General features: G+C 33.8%; 1 protein-coding gene across 9 annotated transcripts in view; it reads left to right on the forward strand.

The window, feature by feature from the left end:
- LCORL (ligand dependent nuclear receptor corepressor like) overlaps window positions 1–18,336 on the forward strand; it is a 176,001-nt gene that overhangs the window by 51,899 nt on the left and 105,766 nt on the right. For 7 of the 9 annotated variants that reach the window (XM_060103767.1, XM_060103717.1, XM_060103778.1 and 4 more), the window contains exons 3-4: window positions 11,064–11,143; window positions 12,043–12,172. In XM_060103767.1, coding sequence (XP_059959750.1) covers window positions 11,064–11,143; window positions 12,043–12,172 — 210 coding nt within the window. Of the gene's footprint in view, window positions 1–3,991; window positions 4,060–8,538; window positions 8,602–11,063; window positions 11,144–12,042; window positions 12,173–18,336 lie in introns of those variants that run through there. The other 2 variants (XM_060103760.1, XM_060103752.1) reach the window with 2 other exon arrangements.

Genomic DNA, 18,336 nt, shown 5'->3' on the forward strand with positions numbered 1-18,336 from the left:
TACCTTGATTTTGGTACAATTATTTCTGAATCTCGTACCTGTTCAGTTTTATATGCTAATAACTCTGTTAGCTTCTATTTTTCTCTGGTACTTTCCATTCTACAAAGACCCAAGATATCTTGTATAAATAAATCTTTTGAGTTGAGGCAATCAAAAGTTTTCTACTTATTCTTTTTTTTTTAATTAATGTTGAGCAGGATAATTGAGTTATGAACCATAGAGCTGGTATCTATGAAAGATCATTTGTACCAACCACCCGTGTTCAGTCAGATGAATGATATCCATACAGAACATGACTTTTAGGATGGAGACTCCAAAACGTGCCTTATTCTAGTGTATTATCATTCTTATGGCTAAGAGCTTTTTCTTTTATCTCTTAACTGTACTCATTTCTCGTTTTATCATCGTTTAACACTGCATTAAATATTTTTACCTGATATATTTATAAACAGTACTAATTGTACTTTCACCTATTTTTCTGAGCATGTAAATGAAGAAAGGAAAAATCCGAAGAAACAAGAATTTAACCTGTGCTTGATATTTCTTCAACCTTTCTTTTTAAACCTGTTGTCTTCATTCAGATCAGAAGTCAGCATTATACTTAATTGCCTTCTGATAACCCAAGTTGCAACTTGTAACTCTAAGCGTCTTGCTTCCCTCACTGTCATTTATTTATATATATAGTTATGTGTGCATATATTTATGTCTTCGGAAATTAGTTTATTACATAAAGGGCAGAATGTCCTAATGAAATAAATTCTTGTATTTTATATTTAGACTAGTATTTCCTTAGCATACAAGTAACACATGTTCATTTTTGAAAATGAGAGAATACAAATAAATCAGAAAGAAAAAAATTACTCCTAGTTCCACAACCCACAGATAACCTTCACCATTTTTATATAAATTTAAAATATATGTTTAGATGTATTTATTCTTTTATTAAAGTAGTACATACTGTATATACAGTGTATATAGTTTTTTGTGACTACTGATTTTGTTCACTAGTGTATCATTTGGGTATATAAAGTTCTGGATCATCATTCTTAATGGCAGCACAGTATTACATTGTAGATCTATGGTAATTAATTTAATACCCTGTTGCTTATACCTCATTCCATTTATTCTTTTAATTCTGATAGATCTTGTACCTTATATCCTCTTTTGTGCTTTTTTTGGTGGGAGGATTTACAAAATTAGCTAAGCTTTGGAACTCAATCTTCTTCTCACACGTAGGCACATACTGATGTTGCCCTTTTTCACCCCAGATGTTCTAACTTTTCTCCAGGTTTCTTAGGTAAATTCTTCCTCCTTTTCTTTGCTTTTTTGAATTAAAAACAAAAGGTTTCTAATCAAAGTTTCAGGCTTAAGAGGGATAATATTAATTGTAGTAATAAATCTGTATCTGTGCAAAGATAAAGACAGCCATACATTTTGAAGGAAGGTTACAACAGAGCTATCAAAGTGTAGAGCCTTTGAAAAGGCATGTAGAAGCTATCCATTATAGACATCTCCAGCTTTTTTCTTATCCTCCTCTTAAATAAATGTGCATTCTTTGTTGTTATTATTGTTTAAAATGGTTTAATATTTAGATGTTAGGACTACCAGGGGTAGGTATTTCTCATTATACAAATCTGTATGCAGGAGTCACATAGGTGAGTGTATGTTTTTAGATAAATCATTGGAAATCTGAACCCTTGTTACTCACTTTCCAAAACTCAGGAACTAGATGAATTGGCTAGCCAAGGGATCCTTGTATATTACTCTAAATTATTTTTATTATAAAATTAAATGCATAGTATTTTTATTTTATAAAACATTTAAGTTAAATAAACTGCATTGCCAATCTGCTACTGTTTCTGTGGAAAAATGTACTCTAAACTTCATAGTGCTACCTTGAAAGTCAACTCTGGCATACAGTGTGTTTTTAATTTTAAGGCTTTTTATCATCTGTATTAGTGTTTTGAGAAGTTTATATTTTAATTCTTGAAATCTATTCAGAGTCACCTCCAGATTGAATGGTTTCGAAAGCTTTTGAGTGTTGCTAATTTTTAATTTGTTGGAAACAAAAGCTTTCTGTCTCCTTTGATCTGTTCTTGGGACTTTTTGTCCTTTTGAGGAAAACATAACTATTATTTCTTTTTGGAGTAAAGTCTCCAAAGAAACTTTGAATGTCATCAATTTTTATGTACTCCCTGAAAAGTTCCCCATACTCTATGCCTCTCTTCTACCAACCCAGAATTCACTTTTCCTGCTGTCACATGACTTTTAAGCAGAAATTCACTCTTGTTTTCTGCTTTAGTCAATCCTTTCTCATGTCTTATTGGGGAACCAGTTTCTTTCATTTGTACGATCATCTGATTTACTTGCCCTGACTATGGATATTTACAAAATATGAAAAGAATACAGTAGGCAGGTGTAAAGTGGCTGATAGATCCTTATTGGTTTTTCCCTAGCTCTGTCCACATTTCAAAGAGAAATTATATCAGAGGTATGCAAGTGATCGCATTGTGGCCAAATCCAGCTCACTGACTGTTTTTGAATGGCCTGTGAGCTAAGAATGGTTTTTATGTTTTTAAATAGTTGAAAAAAATCAAAAGAAGATATAATATTTTGTGGCATGTGAAAACTATATGAAGTCCATATTTAATGCCCGATTAGTACAGTTTTATTGGAAACAGCCCCTCTCATTTGTTGACATATTGTCTATGGCTACTTTTGTCCTTCAACAGTAGAGTTGAATGGTTGTGACAGAGACCATATATCCTGCAAAACCTAAAATATTTGCACTCTGGCTGTTTATATTATAGTAAAGGTTTGCTAATCCCTGACTTATACCACTGACCAACATTTAATATTTTTGGCTTAATATCCTTTTTTTCCCCCAACTGTTAACACTATGATGATGGAGCAAACAAAACTACTTTTTAATAAGATTTATTGGATGACATATTTTGAATGCTTATTTTGTGTTAGGAACTGTGATGAGCAATGAGGAAAGAAAAATGAATAGGTAGTATCTCTTCCTACTAGGAACCCATACCCTAGTATTAATTAAAAAATGAGTAGCTTTCTAAAATGAATTGATGATTATTTATATTAAAACCAGAGAATCGAATACTATTTTATAGTTAGTTATATAAGTTATATTAGCTTTCCTCAATGTGTACACAGAGACTTATCCAAGTGTACAGGCATAGCTCAGAGGTATTGCGGTTCAGTTCCAGAACACTGCAATAAAGAGAATAACGCAATAGAGTGAGTCACATGAATTTTTGGTTTCCCAGTGCATATAAATTTTTTGGTTTCTACAGTTATGTTTACACTATACCATAGTCTATTAAGTGTGCAATAATAGCATTATGCTAAAAAACAATGTATGTACCTTAGTTAAAAAAGGCTTTATTGCTAAAAAATGCTAACCATCACTTGAGCCTTTGGCAAGTTGTAATTGTTTTGCTGGTGGAGGGTCTTGCATTGATGTTTATGGCTGCTGACTCATCAGGGTGTTGGTTGCTGAAGGTTAGGATGGCTGTGGTGATTTCTTAAAATAAGACAACAATGAAGTCTGCCACACTGATTGACTCTTCCTTTCACAAACAATTTGTAGCATTCAGTGCTATTTGATAGCATATTACCCACAGTAGAACTTCTTTCACAGTTGGAGTCAGTCCTCTCAAAACCTGCCATTGCTTTATCAACTAATTTTATGTGATATTCTAAATCCCTTGTTGTCATTTCAACAATCTTCCCAGCATCTTACCAGGAGTAGATTCCATCTCAGGAAACCACTTTCTTTGCTCATCCATAAGAAGCAGCTCCTCATCCTTTGAAGTTTTATCATGAGTTTGTAATGATTCAGTCGCATTATCAGGCTCCATTTCTAATTCCAGTTCTCTTGCTATTTCCATCACATCTGCAGTTACCTCCTCCACTGAAGTCCGGAGCCCTTCAAAGTCATCCATGAGGGTTGGAATCAGCTGCTTCAAAACTCCTGTTAATGTTGGTATTTTGACATCTTCCCATGAATCATGGATGTTCTTCATGGCATCTAGAATGGTGAATCCTTTCCAGAAGGTTTTCAGTTTACTTTGCCCAGATCCATCAGAGGAATCACTATGTATGGCAACTGTAACCTTATGAAATGTTTTTCTTAATGATTCCTGGTCAGTGGGCTGCAGAGTGGATGTTGTGTTGGCAGGCATGAAAACAACATGAATCTTGTTGTACATCTCCATGAGAGCTCTTAGGTGATCAGGTGCACTATCAACGAGCAGTCACATTCACATTTTGAAAGGAATTTTTTTTTTTTTCTGAGCAGTAGGTCTCAACAGTGAGCTTAAAATATTCAGTAAACCATGTTGTCAACAGATGTGCTGTCATCTAGGCTTTGTTGTCTCATTTATAGAGCACAGGTAATGTGGTAAATGAGGACTTTTGGAATGGTAAATGAGCACTGGCTTCAACTTCAAGTTGTCAGCTGCATTAGCCCCTAACAAGAGAGTCAGTCTGTCCTTTGAAGCTCTGAAGCCAGTCATTGACTCCTCCTCTTTAGCTATGGAAGTCCCAGATGGCATCTTCTTCCAATATGAGGCTGATTTGTCTAAATTTTAAATCTGTTGTTTAGTGTGGCCATCTTCATTGATTATCTTAGGTAGATCTTCTGGATAACTTGCTGCAGCTTCTACATCAGCACTGTTGCTTTACCTTGCACTTTTATGTTATAGAGATGGCTTCCCTCCTTAAATGTCATGAACCAATCTCTGCTAGCTCCAAACTTTTCTCCTGCAGCTTCTTCATCTCTCTCAGCTTTCACTGAATTGAAGAGAATTAGGGCCTTACTCTGGATTAGGCTGTGGCTTAAGGGAATGTTGTGGCTGGCTATCCAGACCACTAAAACTTTCTTATCATTCATATGTTCACTTTTAATTTCCTTTAAGAACTTTTCCTTTGCATTCACAGCTTGACTGTTTGGCACAAGTGGCCTAGCTTTCAGCCTTTCTCAGCTTTTGATATGCTTTCCTCACTAAGCTTAATCATTTCTAGCTTTTGATTTAAAGCAAGAGACTTGCTGCTACTCCTTTCACTTGAACACTTAGAGGCCACTGTAGGGTTATTAATTGGCCTAATTTCAATATTGTGTTTCAGGGAATAGGGAGGCCCAGCAAGAGGGAGAGATGCTGGGGACAGGCCAGTTGGAGCAGTCAGAACACACACACAAATATACAATGGAAAAAAGACTGTCTCTTCAGCAAGTGGTACTGGGAACGTTGGACAGCTGCATGCAAATTAATGAAGTTAGAACACGTCCTCACACCATACACAAAAATAACTCAAAATGGCTTAAATACTTAAATATAAGAAATGACACCATAAAATTCCTAGAAGAGAATATAGGCAAAACATTCTCTGACTTAAATCCTACCAGTGTTTTCTTAGGTCAGTCTCCAAGACAATAGGAATAAAAGCAAAAATAAGCAAATGAGACCTAATCAAACTTAAAAGCTTTTGTGCAGCAAAGGGAACCATAAGCAAAATGAAAAGACGACTTACAGAGTGGGAGAAAATATTCGCAAATGATGTGACTGACAAGGGCTTAATTTCCACAATACACAGACATATAACTCAACAACAAAAAAACAAAAAAACCCAGTTGAAAACTGGGTAGAACACGTAAATAGATATTTCTCCAAAGAAGACGTACAGATGGCCAACAGGCACATGATAAGATGCTCAGCATCACTAATTATTAGAGAAATACAAATCAAAACTATAATTATGCACCACCTCAGACTGGTCAGAATGGCCATTATTAAAAAGTCTACAATTAACAAATGGCTGGAGAGGGTGTGGAGAAAGGGGAACCTTCCTGTACTGTTGCTGGGGATGTAAGTTGGTACAGCCACTATGGAAAACAGTATGGAGGTTCCTCTAAAAACTAAAAATAGAGTTGCCATATGATTCTGCAGTCCTACTCCTCGGCATACATCCAGACAAAACTATAATTCAAAAAGGCACATGCGTCCCTAATGTTCATACCAGCACTATTCACAATAGCCAAGACATGGAAGCAACCTAAATGTCCATTGACAGATAAATGGATAAAGAAGATGTGGTATATATACACAATGGAATATTACTCAACCATAAAAAGGAATGAAATAATACTATTTGCAGCAACATGGATGGACTTAGAGATTATCATACTAAGTGAAGTCAGAAAGAGAAAGACAAATACCATATGATATCACTTATATGTGGAATCTAAAATATGACACAAATGAACTTATCTATGAAATAGAAACAGACTCACAGACATAGGGAACAGACTTGTGGTTGCCAAGAGGGAGTGGGCGGGGGAGGGATGGATTGGGAGTTTGGGGTTAGCAGATGCAAACCACTATATATAGAATGGATAAACAACAAGGTCCTATTGTATAGCCCAGGGAACTATATTCAGTATCTTGTGATAAACCATAATGGAAAAGAATCTTAAAAAGAATATAAATACGTATAACTGAACCACTTTGCTGTACAGCAGAAATTGACACAACATTATAAATCAACTCTACTTCAATAAAAAAAAGAACACACATAGAACATTGATTGATTAAGTTTGACAACTTATATCGGCACACTTCTTGGACCCCAAAGCAGTTATAATAGTAATGTCAAAGATCACTGATCACAGATCACCATAGCAAATATAATAATGAAAAAGTTTGAAATGTGAGAATTACCAAAATGTGACACAGAGACACAAAGTGAATAAACGCTGTTGGAAAAATGGCATTGATAGACTTGCTCAGCACAGTGTTGCCACAACCCTTCAATTTGTAAAAAAATGCAATATCTGCACAGTGCAGTAAAGCAAAGTTCAATAAAACAGTAAAACTGTCTTATATGGTTGGACTACAGTTTGTTCACCTATTTGAAAGACCTGGTCACTTCCTAGGTTTGGCAATTATGAATAAACCTGCTATAAACATATGTGTGCAAGTTTTTGTGTGAACATACATTTTCAACTCATTTGGTTAAATACCTAGGAGCACCATTGCTGGATCCTTTGGAAAGGAAAGACTCTGTTTAGCTTTGTAAGAAGCAGACTATCTTCAACAGCGGCTGTACTATTTTGTGTTCCCACCAGCAGTGAATTTAGGTTCCTTTTGCTCTACATCCTCACCAAGCATTTCATGTTGTCGGTGTTCTGGACTTTAACCATTTTAATAGATGTGTAGTGGTATCTTGTCGTAATTTGCATTTCTCTGATGGCATGTAATGTTGAGCACCTTTTCATATGCCTGTTTACTATCTGCATATCGTCTTGGGTGAGGTGTCTGTTCAGACAGGTTTTGGAGTCAAGAATGAGTTAGGAAATATTTCCTTTGCTTCTGTTTTCTGGAACAGATTATAGAGAAACCATTTGGGCTGGTGCTTTCTGTTTTGGAAGGCTATTAATTATTGATTTAATTTCTTTGATAAATGCCTATTGAGGTTACATATTTTTTTGTGTGTGAGATTTGGTAGATTGTGTCTTTCAAGAAATTTGTCCATTTTATCCAAATCTGTGGGAAACTAATGTTGTCCATAATATTCCTTTGTTACTCTTTTAATGTTCATAGGATCAGTAGTGATGGCCCATCTTTCATTTCTGATATTTTCTCTTTTTTTCCTTCGTTGGCCAGGCTAGAGGTTTATCATTATTTTTTAAAAGGTATAGAATATAAACTGGAAGGAGATATTGCAAACTATTAATCGTTATCTCTGGATGATGGGATTATGAATAGTTTTTCTTTTCTCCTTTGTACTTTCAATATAGTTAATATGTAGTTTCATAATGAAAAATTATTTTTTAATTATATTGCCTACTGTTATGTATCTTTTAACAAAGTTATAATCAGTTTTTTATGACCTTAATGAAAAATCTAGTTTCAGTATTCTTTTTCACTTTTCATTGAACTTTAGGAACTCCAAATTTATTTTCTATGGCTTGAGGGTACTGAAGAGAATAAAAACATTCAAAAGAAGTGTGATTAGTTAAAAAAATGAAAGTAACATCTACTGGACTTCTGTGTTTTGTGTATGTTCTTATTTAATTTTTACTACAGCATTAAGATGCAATTATTATTATCCTCATTGTACAGTGAGGAAATTGAAGCTCAGAGAAAGTGACTTGCCCAAGGTCACATCTATCAATAGTATGTGGAAAGACCAAGGTTCACTACAAGGCTCTCTAATTTCAAAGACTGTTATCTTTCCCAGATAAATCAGGTGAATGATTGGAGCCAGACTTTGACCACAAGAATATGTATATATGGTAGAAAGGTTGATTTTTATCATTCATTTACTATCAGTTTCATATATGACATTGCCTTTTATTAATAAGGCTAGTTGTATAAGGTACATATTTTGACCCTTTTTGAGCTTATGCCTTCATGTATTAAAGTTTCAAAATGAGAGACAGCTTATTTTAGAGATGAATATCTGAATCATTGTCAAATTTTGTTTGAGAGATAAAATGAATGTGTTTTGTTGTAGTGCTTATTTAATTTTTTTGACCTGAAAGGACAACCTGGACAGAGGGAGAAGTCTGGCCTCCAGGTGATTTTTCAAAATCGCTTTTCCTATATATAAAAAAATGTATACCATCATCATTTATTTGGACTGAAAAATTGAAAGTTGCTATATAAAGAATAATTACTAAATATTTTTAAGTAAATTCATAGATTTCTGAACCCAGTAACATTTAATGGCATTTATGTAATCATTGATTATTCACTGCCATTTGTTTAACTATGTAGGCATTTATTTTAATTGAATTTCCTTGAAGAACTTCACCTAAAATAACTAAAATAAATGAGGATAATCTCAGCATGCCCAATTTTATTTTACAACTGGTAATTGTCTTAATTAACCCAAAGTTGTTGTCCCTTGAGTCAATATATTTATCACTGAAACTTAATGAAACCTTTCAATGATTTTTCAGAAATACCTTTTCCAGACCTACCAGCTATTTTTCAAAAATCCCAATGCTGGATTCCTTTCATAGTCCCTATTCATGAGGTCATAATTTTTAAAAGCAGTAAGATTTCCTTGATCTATCAAAATTATATTATGCTTGGCATATGAGTCAAGTTTTTGCTACAGTAATGCTACATAACAAACAGCTCCAAAATCTGTTGCATGTTTATGGGTGACCTTATTCACTGGAATCTAGGCTGTGGATGGGGATAACATCTCCTCATGACTCCATGTTCCAGACTGAAGGATTAATGGCTTTACGGGCCAAGTTCTTCTGATGTTGGATGGTGGAAATTCAAGAGAATTGGGGAAATTTGCCATGCCTTTAAAAGCCTCTGCTTAGAATGGTATACTTTCACTTCCTCTATATTAATTTCATTGGTCAGAAAGCTGTGCCTCGCTCTCTGTAAGAGACACTGCACAGTCCTATATTCAAGAGTGTGAATCTATGCTTCTGTTGTACTGACTGGGTGAAAGGTTGGAGAAAATTATGAACCTGCATAACTACAATTCTGGGTTTTTAACTGTATAGGTTATGTAAACCTTTTCATTTGTCAGGTTGTTTACAAAAAGTGATCAGTTTTCTTAAGCAGATATTCAATTAAAACTTGTCTTCTGCAAGCTAACCTTATTAAATATATGTGTGATAGTACAGGATTTAAAAAATAATGACTAGCGACTCTACCTCGTTAATAATTCACCTCTGCATGATGTTTTGTAGTTTATAAAGTATTTTCATATTTTTAAAATTTGATCACAAATAAGTTAGGTGATGGGATCCTTATTTTACAGATGTGGAAATTAAAACAAAACCTTTGTGGCTTGGCAAGGCTACAAATAATAAGTTCCATTCCAGATTTTTGGAGACTTCAAATCCAATCATCTTTCCATTACTCCATACTGGATCTTATATTCCCATTCCCTCCTCTTTCCAAGCTTAAATAAATAAAAGGAATATTTCTGGAGCACTGCCAAAATCAAAGGAAGCTATCACTATACTCTTTATATTCCAGCAAATTATATTATCTTCTATTCTGACCTATATATCTGGATTAATGCAAGAGTATCCCAGGGGCTAAACCTAAGTAGTATTTATTCATTATCATTCCAGGAGGATGAGTTTATTTCCTGTGTAGTTTAGCAGAAAACATGTATTCAATTTCATTATGTATTTCAAAAGTATAAGAGAAATTACTGTGGTATACCAGTGCTTTTCAAATTAGTTCCAGTGTAGCTGCCTCAGATGATAATGGTTTATGTATTTGAGGTTCTGTGTATGAATTTATTTGGGAAAATAAATTGGAGGGAATTTCTGTTGCAAGGAGTAAGTTTGAAAAATCACTGTCTAAACCAAGTACAGTTAGGATGGCAATATTATTATATCTTCATAAAATTCCTTCATTAGAAAATGTTTTCCATGAACTCGCTAATATATTACAACAGTTGAATTATAAGGAACATTCTTGTGAAAAAAATCCATGTTTTGTATTGAATAATATAACTTGTTTACTTGCTTTTTGCTCTAACTCTTGCAACAAAGCCTTTAGCACGTAATGAAAATCTGATCTGACTTCTTAGCAGTGGATTTCTACTTTTTTCTTGGATAGCATTCCATATTCTCAAATCTGTAGGCTTTTCTGGTGCTTTGTTCCATTTCTCTGTTTTATGTTGTCTTTCATGATGTGCAAAATTTATTCCTTTATCCCCGTATCTCCCTGTTTTTTCTGACTTCTTTCATAGTGAAAATAAAAATTAATAGACAGTGATAAATTGAATCTTTCAGAAGGCTAGATGATACTTAAAATTCTATTGTTGGAAAATTAATTTATAGCCAGCTCATTGTTCTTGCTACTTTGTCCAATAATAGTGCAAAATTACTCTCCGTATTTCTTTCTAGATGTCACCAGTTTAATTTTGGGGGGGCCTTTTCCCCTTACATTGGTAGCTAGCTTTTTTATATGAGCCATTGCTATGGCGAGTGGTAATTTTATTTGTTTTAATAAAGTTAGTGTATTTAATCAATATTTTTCCCTCTTTTGAAGACTGTGAACCAGAAGAGCTGACTGACTGGTCTATGGATGAAAAATGTTCATTTTGTAACCTACAGAGAGAAGCAGTCAGTGTAAGTTTTAGTGCTGTGAAATTATTTCTAAACTAATTGCACAATTGTAACACAATTTTTTAAACTTAATTTGTTCTGAAAATTTGTGACTTACAGTGAAGTTTAAATACTTGATTTTGGTAATGAGAAGAATATTTTAAAGTCTTATGTTAGAAGTCTAACATTTAGCTTAACTTGCAGGTAAAAATCCCAACATTCTCATCTTTTTTGCTTATTTCACATTTCTTTCTTAAAGCTCTTTGACTCATAAAGTTCAGTTCAGATCTGTTTTGTATTTAGGTGGACACGGGTGAGCCTAGTTTGGTCTGAGACCACCCTGTAGTCTGATTTCTTAGGAATCAGTGGTTGGAGGATAATGTAGTACTACGTTTTAGCCTTTTACTTTCTCATGAAGTCTTTTGGATATCATAATTATCTCCTGTGAAATGATTAATTATTAGTTTCTTCTGTAAACAGGGCATAAACTAGACAAGCAGCATCTTCTTGCATGGTGGGAAGTCCTAATTCTTTATGTACTGTTGTGGGAAGGGCTGAGAAGAAATGGGAATTTGAGAACTTGTACCCATTTTGGTCAGATTAGTGGATAAACATATCTGCTTTGTTCTTAAAACTCTCATTACTGGCATGCTATATAGTGAATTTATTTAACAATATATTTTACCTGCCCCCCACCCCCTTTTTGACAATAGTTTTGCTAAGGAATAAGGCTAGTTTGTCCCTCTGTCAAAGATAAATTTCTTTTTTCCTGACTCCTTTCTCAAATTTTATGTTCTGTATATAATTTGATATATTTAAAAGATAAAAAAATAAACATTTAGAGATTTTTTTTGCCATTTTAAATGGAGTCCCATGTTTAAATAAAAAATGATTTTTTTTATGTTGTTTTCTTCTAATTTTAGGATTGTATACCATCTCTTGATTCTTCACAGTCGACACCAACAGAGGAACTATCATCTCAGGGCCAGTCCAACACTGAAAAGATTGAATGCCAAGCAGAAAATTACCTAAATGCACTCTTTCGAAAGAAAGGTAATATTGATACACTTTGTCATTTAAAATTTGCAATAGACATCTAAAATGTTTGAATTTTTCTCTCACACAAGTTTTTAATATGTCAGTCTCTACTCCATTCTTGATTATTTCCTTCTTTGTCCTTAGTTTTTCTTCATATTCTTAGGGACATTAGGATCTGCAATCACTGTAGAGCTAGTCTTCTATTAGGCTTTCCTTTTCACCATTCTATTCTCAAATCTCTCCCTGACTTTATTTTCTTAATCTACAATAGGCAGAAGAAAATTTTATATACTTCTGGTCTTCCTTATTTTGTTTCTGACTTCAAAAGTTCTTTCGTATTCAATAAGTGATAGATATAATATATTGCAAAGCTGTTTTTAGAAATGTAACAGTTAAATCATTTATCAGCCAGGTTGGTAGTATATTTGCTGGTTTGAGATTTCAGTGTTTCTTTGATAGCTTGAATGTGCTTACTTGACATTACAATGTCAGTGTTGTTCTTTGCTTCCTGTCTGTCTAAACATTTAATCCAAATGAGGGCTGTTTTCACTTGTTTTCTTGCTTGATACACATGTATCAGGCAGAAGTTACTTTTATATCTTAAGTTACTTGAGAAAAATACAGAAATATAGACCCTTCCATTTTTTGTTCTTGGCCATTTGCGCAGTAGTAGAGTGTCTTAATTTTTATCACATAGACCTTTGGAATAAGTCATGGTGCGGGGGAATGAAGGGTGGTGGTGGGAGGATCACTGTACCTCCCAGCTTCCTGAGATTGAGGAAAACATTATTGTATTTTCATCTAAGTATTGATAGTGCTTTTACTCCTCTTTTGAATTAGGTAACATCAGATATTTTCTGTTAAATAGATAACTTACAGGTTTTGATCTATAATGTTGAATATAGTCCTCACCTTTGAGAAAGGAAGCTTTTGTTTAGTCTTACTGTTACAAGTTCTGTTATGTGTTGAAATATGAAAATCCTCTGATGAGAAGAACCATTAGTATATTAAAAGGCCTAAAGTTAAGAACTATATATTTTTTTAAGTGCAGGGGACTGAAAATCTTTTCCTGTGTGTTACCAAAGTACTTAGAATTGAGAAATTTTGCAGTATCTTTAAAAAACAAATTGTTTTCTTAAAATTTTCTTTATGAACCAATATAAAAATTATTTACATGATTTCTTTAAGAATTTTATATTAACAGAAAATTTTATTCTGCCTGTACATTTACATTTATAAGAATTATGTTATCAGACTTACATCACGAAGAGAGCTGGAGAAAATGTATGCATTTACACACATGCATGCAGTAAGTTTCACTTACCTTAGAACTTACTCAGTCGCCTCCTCCTTTGAATAATTTGTAATGGTAGTAGGTAGAAATTAATCAATAATAATGACTTTTAGTATTTGATAGTATGGAGTTAGCCTGTGCTCCATTGCCCTGTTAAGAGTAATCAGTAAAAACTTGGTACTATTTCAGCTGATTCAAGCATCTGGGTCTCCAAGAGGTCTCCTACCAATGGTTGGGTGAGTGTTCATGGATATTTAGTGACCTCTCCATTTGGGGATTTTTTTGGTTTTCTTCAAGATCTTTGAAGGATCACAGAGTTTTTAAATGAAAGATTCTTATTAGTAGTATTTTTGCTTTACTTCAGGTCTTCAGTATTTTTGTCTTTGTTAATTTCTTTATTTGTAGTCCATCATCACTTTCCAGATTTAATTAAACATAAGGACTTTTCTACTTGTTTACTTGGGTTTGTTTCTGTTGTTTGTTTTTAATTTCTTTGAATGAAATCATTTTCGAGATTTCCAATATGGTCTGACCAGGATGAGACTAGAAGATAATAACAGTATCTTTTAAATGGTCTTAACTCCTTTGTTTGTATATTTGTTTATTTATTTAGTAAGTTCTTTTAACTTTACTTTGAAATAAAAGGCAAAAACTGTGTTTTTAAAGATAGGAAATATTTCTGAGTCTTCGGAAGCAAATAAAATGCTAATAAAGCATCTTGTTAGTGAAGTTTTTATTTGATTCCTGAAAATTTCTCAAACTCGGTCATTTTTAGGAATGCTGCATATTAATAACATTAGTATTACTGATACTTTAAATCTGCTTAGTTTGAGGAGCATAAGCATGTGATCATCTTGCCAAAACATAGAGAAATCTTTTAATATCCCTATTGTAGCTTGTTTATTATCTTTCTTAACTATAGTTTTATGGAAGTTGATGATGTAAGCTGCTATTATTGAGAACTCACACTTAGGATAATTAAGATGGTTGATGTCATCAATTATGATTGAACACTAAGCCCGTTTTGTGACTTACCTCATTTAATCCCAAAACACTGTTAAGAGATAGGTACTCTTGTTATCATTTTAACAGACAGAGATAATGAAGCTCAGAGAAGTTTTGTGTTGTGAACGTTTGAATCCTTGGAAGAAATTTAAAAAGGTCAAAGATGTTCTATGTGAGGAACACTTAGATTCTAAGTATTAAGTAGAAAATCGTTCCTGTTCTCTACTACTTAGCAGCCTAGAATTAGGATTATTTTAATTGAATTAAGCAGGCTAGAGAGGACCTATGAGACATACAGAGCATTCCATCTTTGCTTTATATGAACATGAACAGCTTTAGTGATTAGTTCCCTTATAGTATTTAATAATTGGATAAAACTTATTACTTAATCTAAATATAGTTTGGACTATCCCGTATAATTAGAAGCCAGTCAAAAACACTCTTGTAGGGTTGAGTAAGTACAGTCAGGGGAGTGGATATTTTAGTGCAGAGGTGAACTTTTAACTAATTTTGTATATTCTTTACTTTAGAAATGTTTCAAAATTGAGTTCCTTCTAGAGGTTAACCTAGACAATTGTCTAGAGTGCTAGAGTAGAATGAAACCTCCATGATAGTAGGGGCTTCTGTTTTGTTAATTGCAGAATCCTCAGTATCTGGAATAGTCCTTGTCACATCTTAGAACTTCAATAAATATTTTTGAATGAATGAATGAATGAGTACTAAGATAAACTGTCCATATATCTTCCAGTTTCTCTACATATTCAGTGGTATTAGTACTTATTTGTTTTATTTGAAGAAGAAAATTATTTAGTGTGTATATATTGTTTCTCTTTTCCTACTTTGTACTTAAGTTTATTACTGTGTATAGCCTGAATATCAGTCAGTTTATTTGTTTTGAAATGTGGGTAAACATAGGCATATAGATATAAAATGCCTTTTCTGAAGATGTCCCCATAGGATATGAACTAAACTATTTTGACTTTGGCTTCACATCCTCTGATCGCCTGAAGCAGTTTTAAATCACTGGCTTACGATTCAGGAAGATATCTCATCTTTTATTTTTCAGTTAAAGAAGGCTGTTTGACTAAATTGGACAGATAGTATGCACACTGTAGCTGAATGAATCATACTGCTAAGTGTATATAACAAAATAAAGCCTTCCTTCATCAAAATATAATGTTTTTCCTACTTTATCTTTTACCCCCCACACACATTGAGCATTCATGTAACTACTATTCTGGCCTTTTGTTTTCGAAGACCTTGATACATAGTTGAAAGCTGCTATTAACCAACCTTTCCCCCTTAAATTAATTGTTAGCTAGGTTTTATATAAAGTTTTTCATGCCTTTTTTGAACACAGATCCTTTTCATTTTAAACTTTTAATTTTTAAGCTGTATAATATTGCATGAAATAAATATTAATACTGCTTATTAATTAATTGGATTATGACTGATACTAAAACATTTGACTTCTTAGAAACAGGAGTGTTAATCTTTTAGATTGCTTTTCTCTAAATGCAGGTATCCTTGAGTGACTATGTAAATTTGACCTGATTCATTCAGGCCCTAAGCGTTTCTTATACAAATGTGCCTTTGTGGTAACACGTGGTCATACATTGACTTTCTCTTTATATGTGGGCTGCCTTTTTAGAACTCTCAGGGAACTGTATGTTAGTGTCATAAAATAATCCACATACCATTATGAGCCACAATCCAGAGGTGTTCTTGAAAAGATTTTTCTTATTTTGCCATGTAGAGGATATGAATAAAATTCTAAGAACACACTTAAAATTATAACTGTATTTAAGATTTTAAGCATTTCTGTTAAAATCACCTTTCTGCCTGCAACACCATCCATAGCAGGAATTAAAGGCCGACTATCAGGTCATTCATTCATCGTCACATGGATTCTTATCTCCTTTTGTCTTTTTTAATCTCTAATTTGACCCAGTCATTTACACCTTTACAAGCACCCCAATTTTTTCCACTGTGTCTTCTGGAACTTGTGGTCTTTCATCAGCAATCCCCTATATCCTCAGTCTTTTCTCTTAATGTTCCCTTTACTTTATTGCTTTAAGTGAAACCTATATATTCATAAAAAATGCTTTTGTAGACCTTTCCCTTGCTGGATGTTTTTAATTCCTTGCTTTATGTAATATGGGGGTGATAAAATTAACAAGCAACTTCTGAGATCTTTATAGCTGCTTTCCAATCATTTATTTGCCATCCTCACTCCAAACCCTGAGCTTGTTTGGAATATCTAAATATTCCATCCATATTATCATGTTGCACACCTCTACCAGCCTTTTCACTTTCTTCCTCCCATCTTAGTTCTTGGTGACTTCAAGTTCTATGTAGCTGTTACGTTCTACATTCTGGCCTCTCAGTTACTTGACCTCTTCATTTCCAATGATCTTTTCCTCCATCCCACTCCAACCACCTTTCCCATGATCATCCCTAGACCTTTGCCACCTCACAAATATAATTTCAACCATCCCTATTTCTACTATCATTTTATTTCAGTAGTCATCCCAGTATTTTTTTTTAACCTCCTTGCAACCCCCTATCTATTGACCATACCACTTCTCACTGTTATTGTCTTACGACTTCACGTCTCTCCTTACTCAGCTCAGATACTGCGCTCAATCGCTGTAATCATCTTTCTGTAAAAATTTAATTCCCTTGCTTCTCTTTTCCTTTGTCATATTTGCTTGTCAGAGCCTTCTCTGTGTTTTAACCCTATTCTCAATATCTTACACACTTACCCTGGAACAGCTGAACTTGACTAAAATAAAACACCGTATTATGCTGACTTTCTAAGTCTCACCTAGTCCCTTTCCTCTGTTACAGGTGGTTATTTTATATCCTTCTCCTCAAAAGTTCACAACAAAAAATTATGCTTCCTTTTTGTAGCACAATCACCTTCTACATATTATATAATTTACTTATTTCTTTTATATTTATTGTTCATTGTCTTATTCCTTTTGCTAGAATATAAGCACTATGAAGAATTAGATTTTTGTATTTTTGCCTGCTGAGATATCTCAAGCATCTGACACGTAGTAGATATTTATTTTCTGTACTTTTACCACCTTCACTTCTCAACTCCCCTTTTCTTTTCAACCCATCCCAATTAGACTTTCTTTTCTACTACTCCACTGAAATTGTTTTATCAGTTTCATTGGTAATTCCATCTTGTACTATTCAGAGGAAAGTTATCAGTTCTCACCTTATTCAGCTTTTCAACATCATTTGATAGGGATGATCACTTCCTTAATCCTGGTTTCTAGGAAATCATATTCTTTTAATTTTTCCCCCGTCTTACAGATTACTTCTTTCACATGCTCCTTGCTGCTTTTTGTCTTTTTTTTACCTTTAAATATTGAAGAGCCTAGGAGTTAGTCCTCAGTTGTCTTTTCTTCTCAATATGCCTTCTCTTACTTGATGGCATCATTTCATCCAGTGGGTTTAATTACAATGTATGTGTTGATGACACCTGAATATTATAGGATTATATCTAATCCTAATCTTTTCTCTAGTTTTATTCTCTTATATCTGTCCACTTGGTATTCTTCAGTAGAATATTCAATAGGCATCTCAGAATGACCTATCTAAAACAGAACACATGATTTTACTCTCCCCAAACCTTCCCCTGCCTCAGCCTTTCCTATCTTAGTAAAAAGTATCACCCTTGACCCCAGTTGGTCAGCCCCCAAGCTAGGAGCTTTTCTTGATTCCTCAGTATCCTCTATACCCACATTCAACCTATCATCAACTCCCATTGGTTCTACCTTCAAACCATTTCCATAGCTGCCATCCTAATCCAAGGCACTTCATCTCTGACATATACTACTTAAAGAGCCTCCTAACTGGTGTCTCT

Source organism: Mesoplodon densirostris, chromosome 1 (genome assembly GCF_025265405.1).
Source record: "Mesoplodon densirostris isolate mMesDen1 chromosome 1, mMesDen1 primary haplotype, whole genome shotgun sequence".
Lineage (NCBI taxonomy): Eukaryota > Metazoa > Chordata > Mammalia > Artiodactyla > Ziphiidae > Mesoplodon > Mesoplodon densirostris.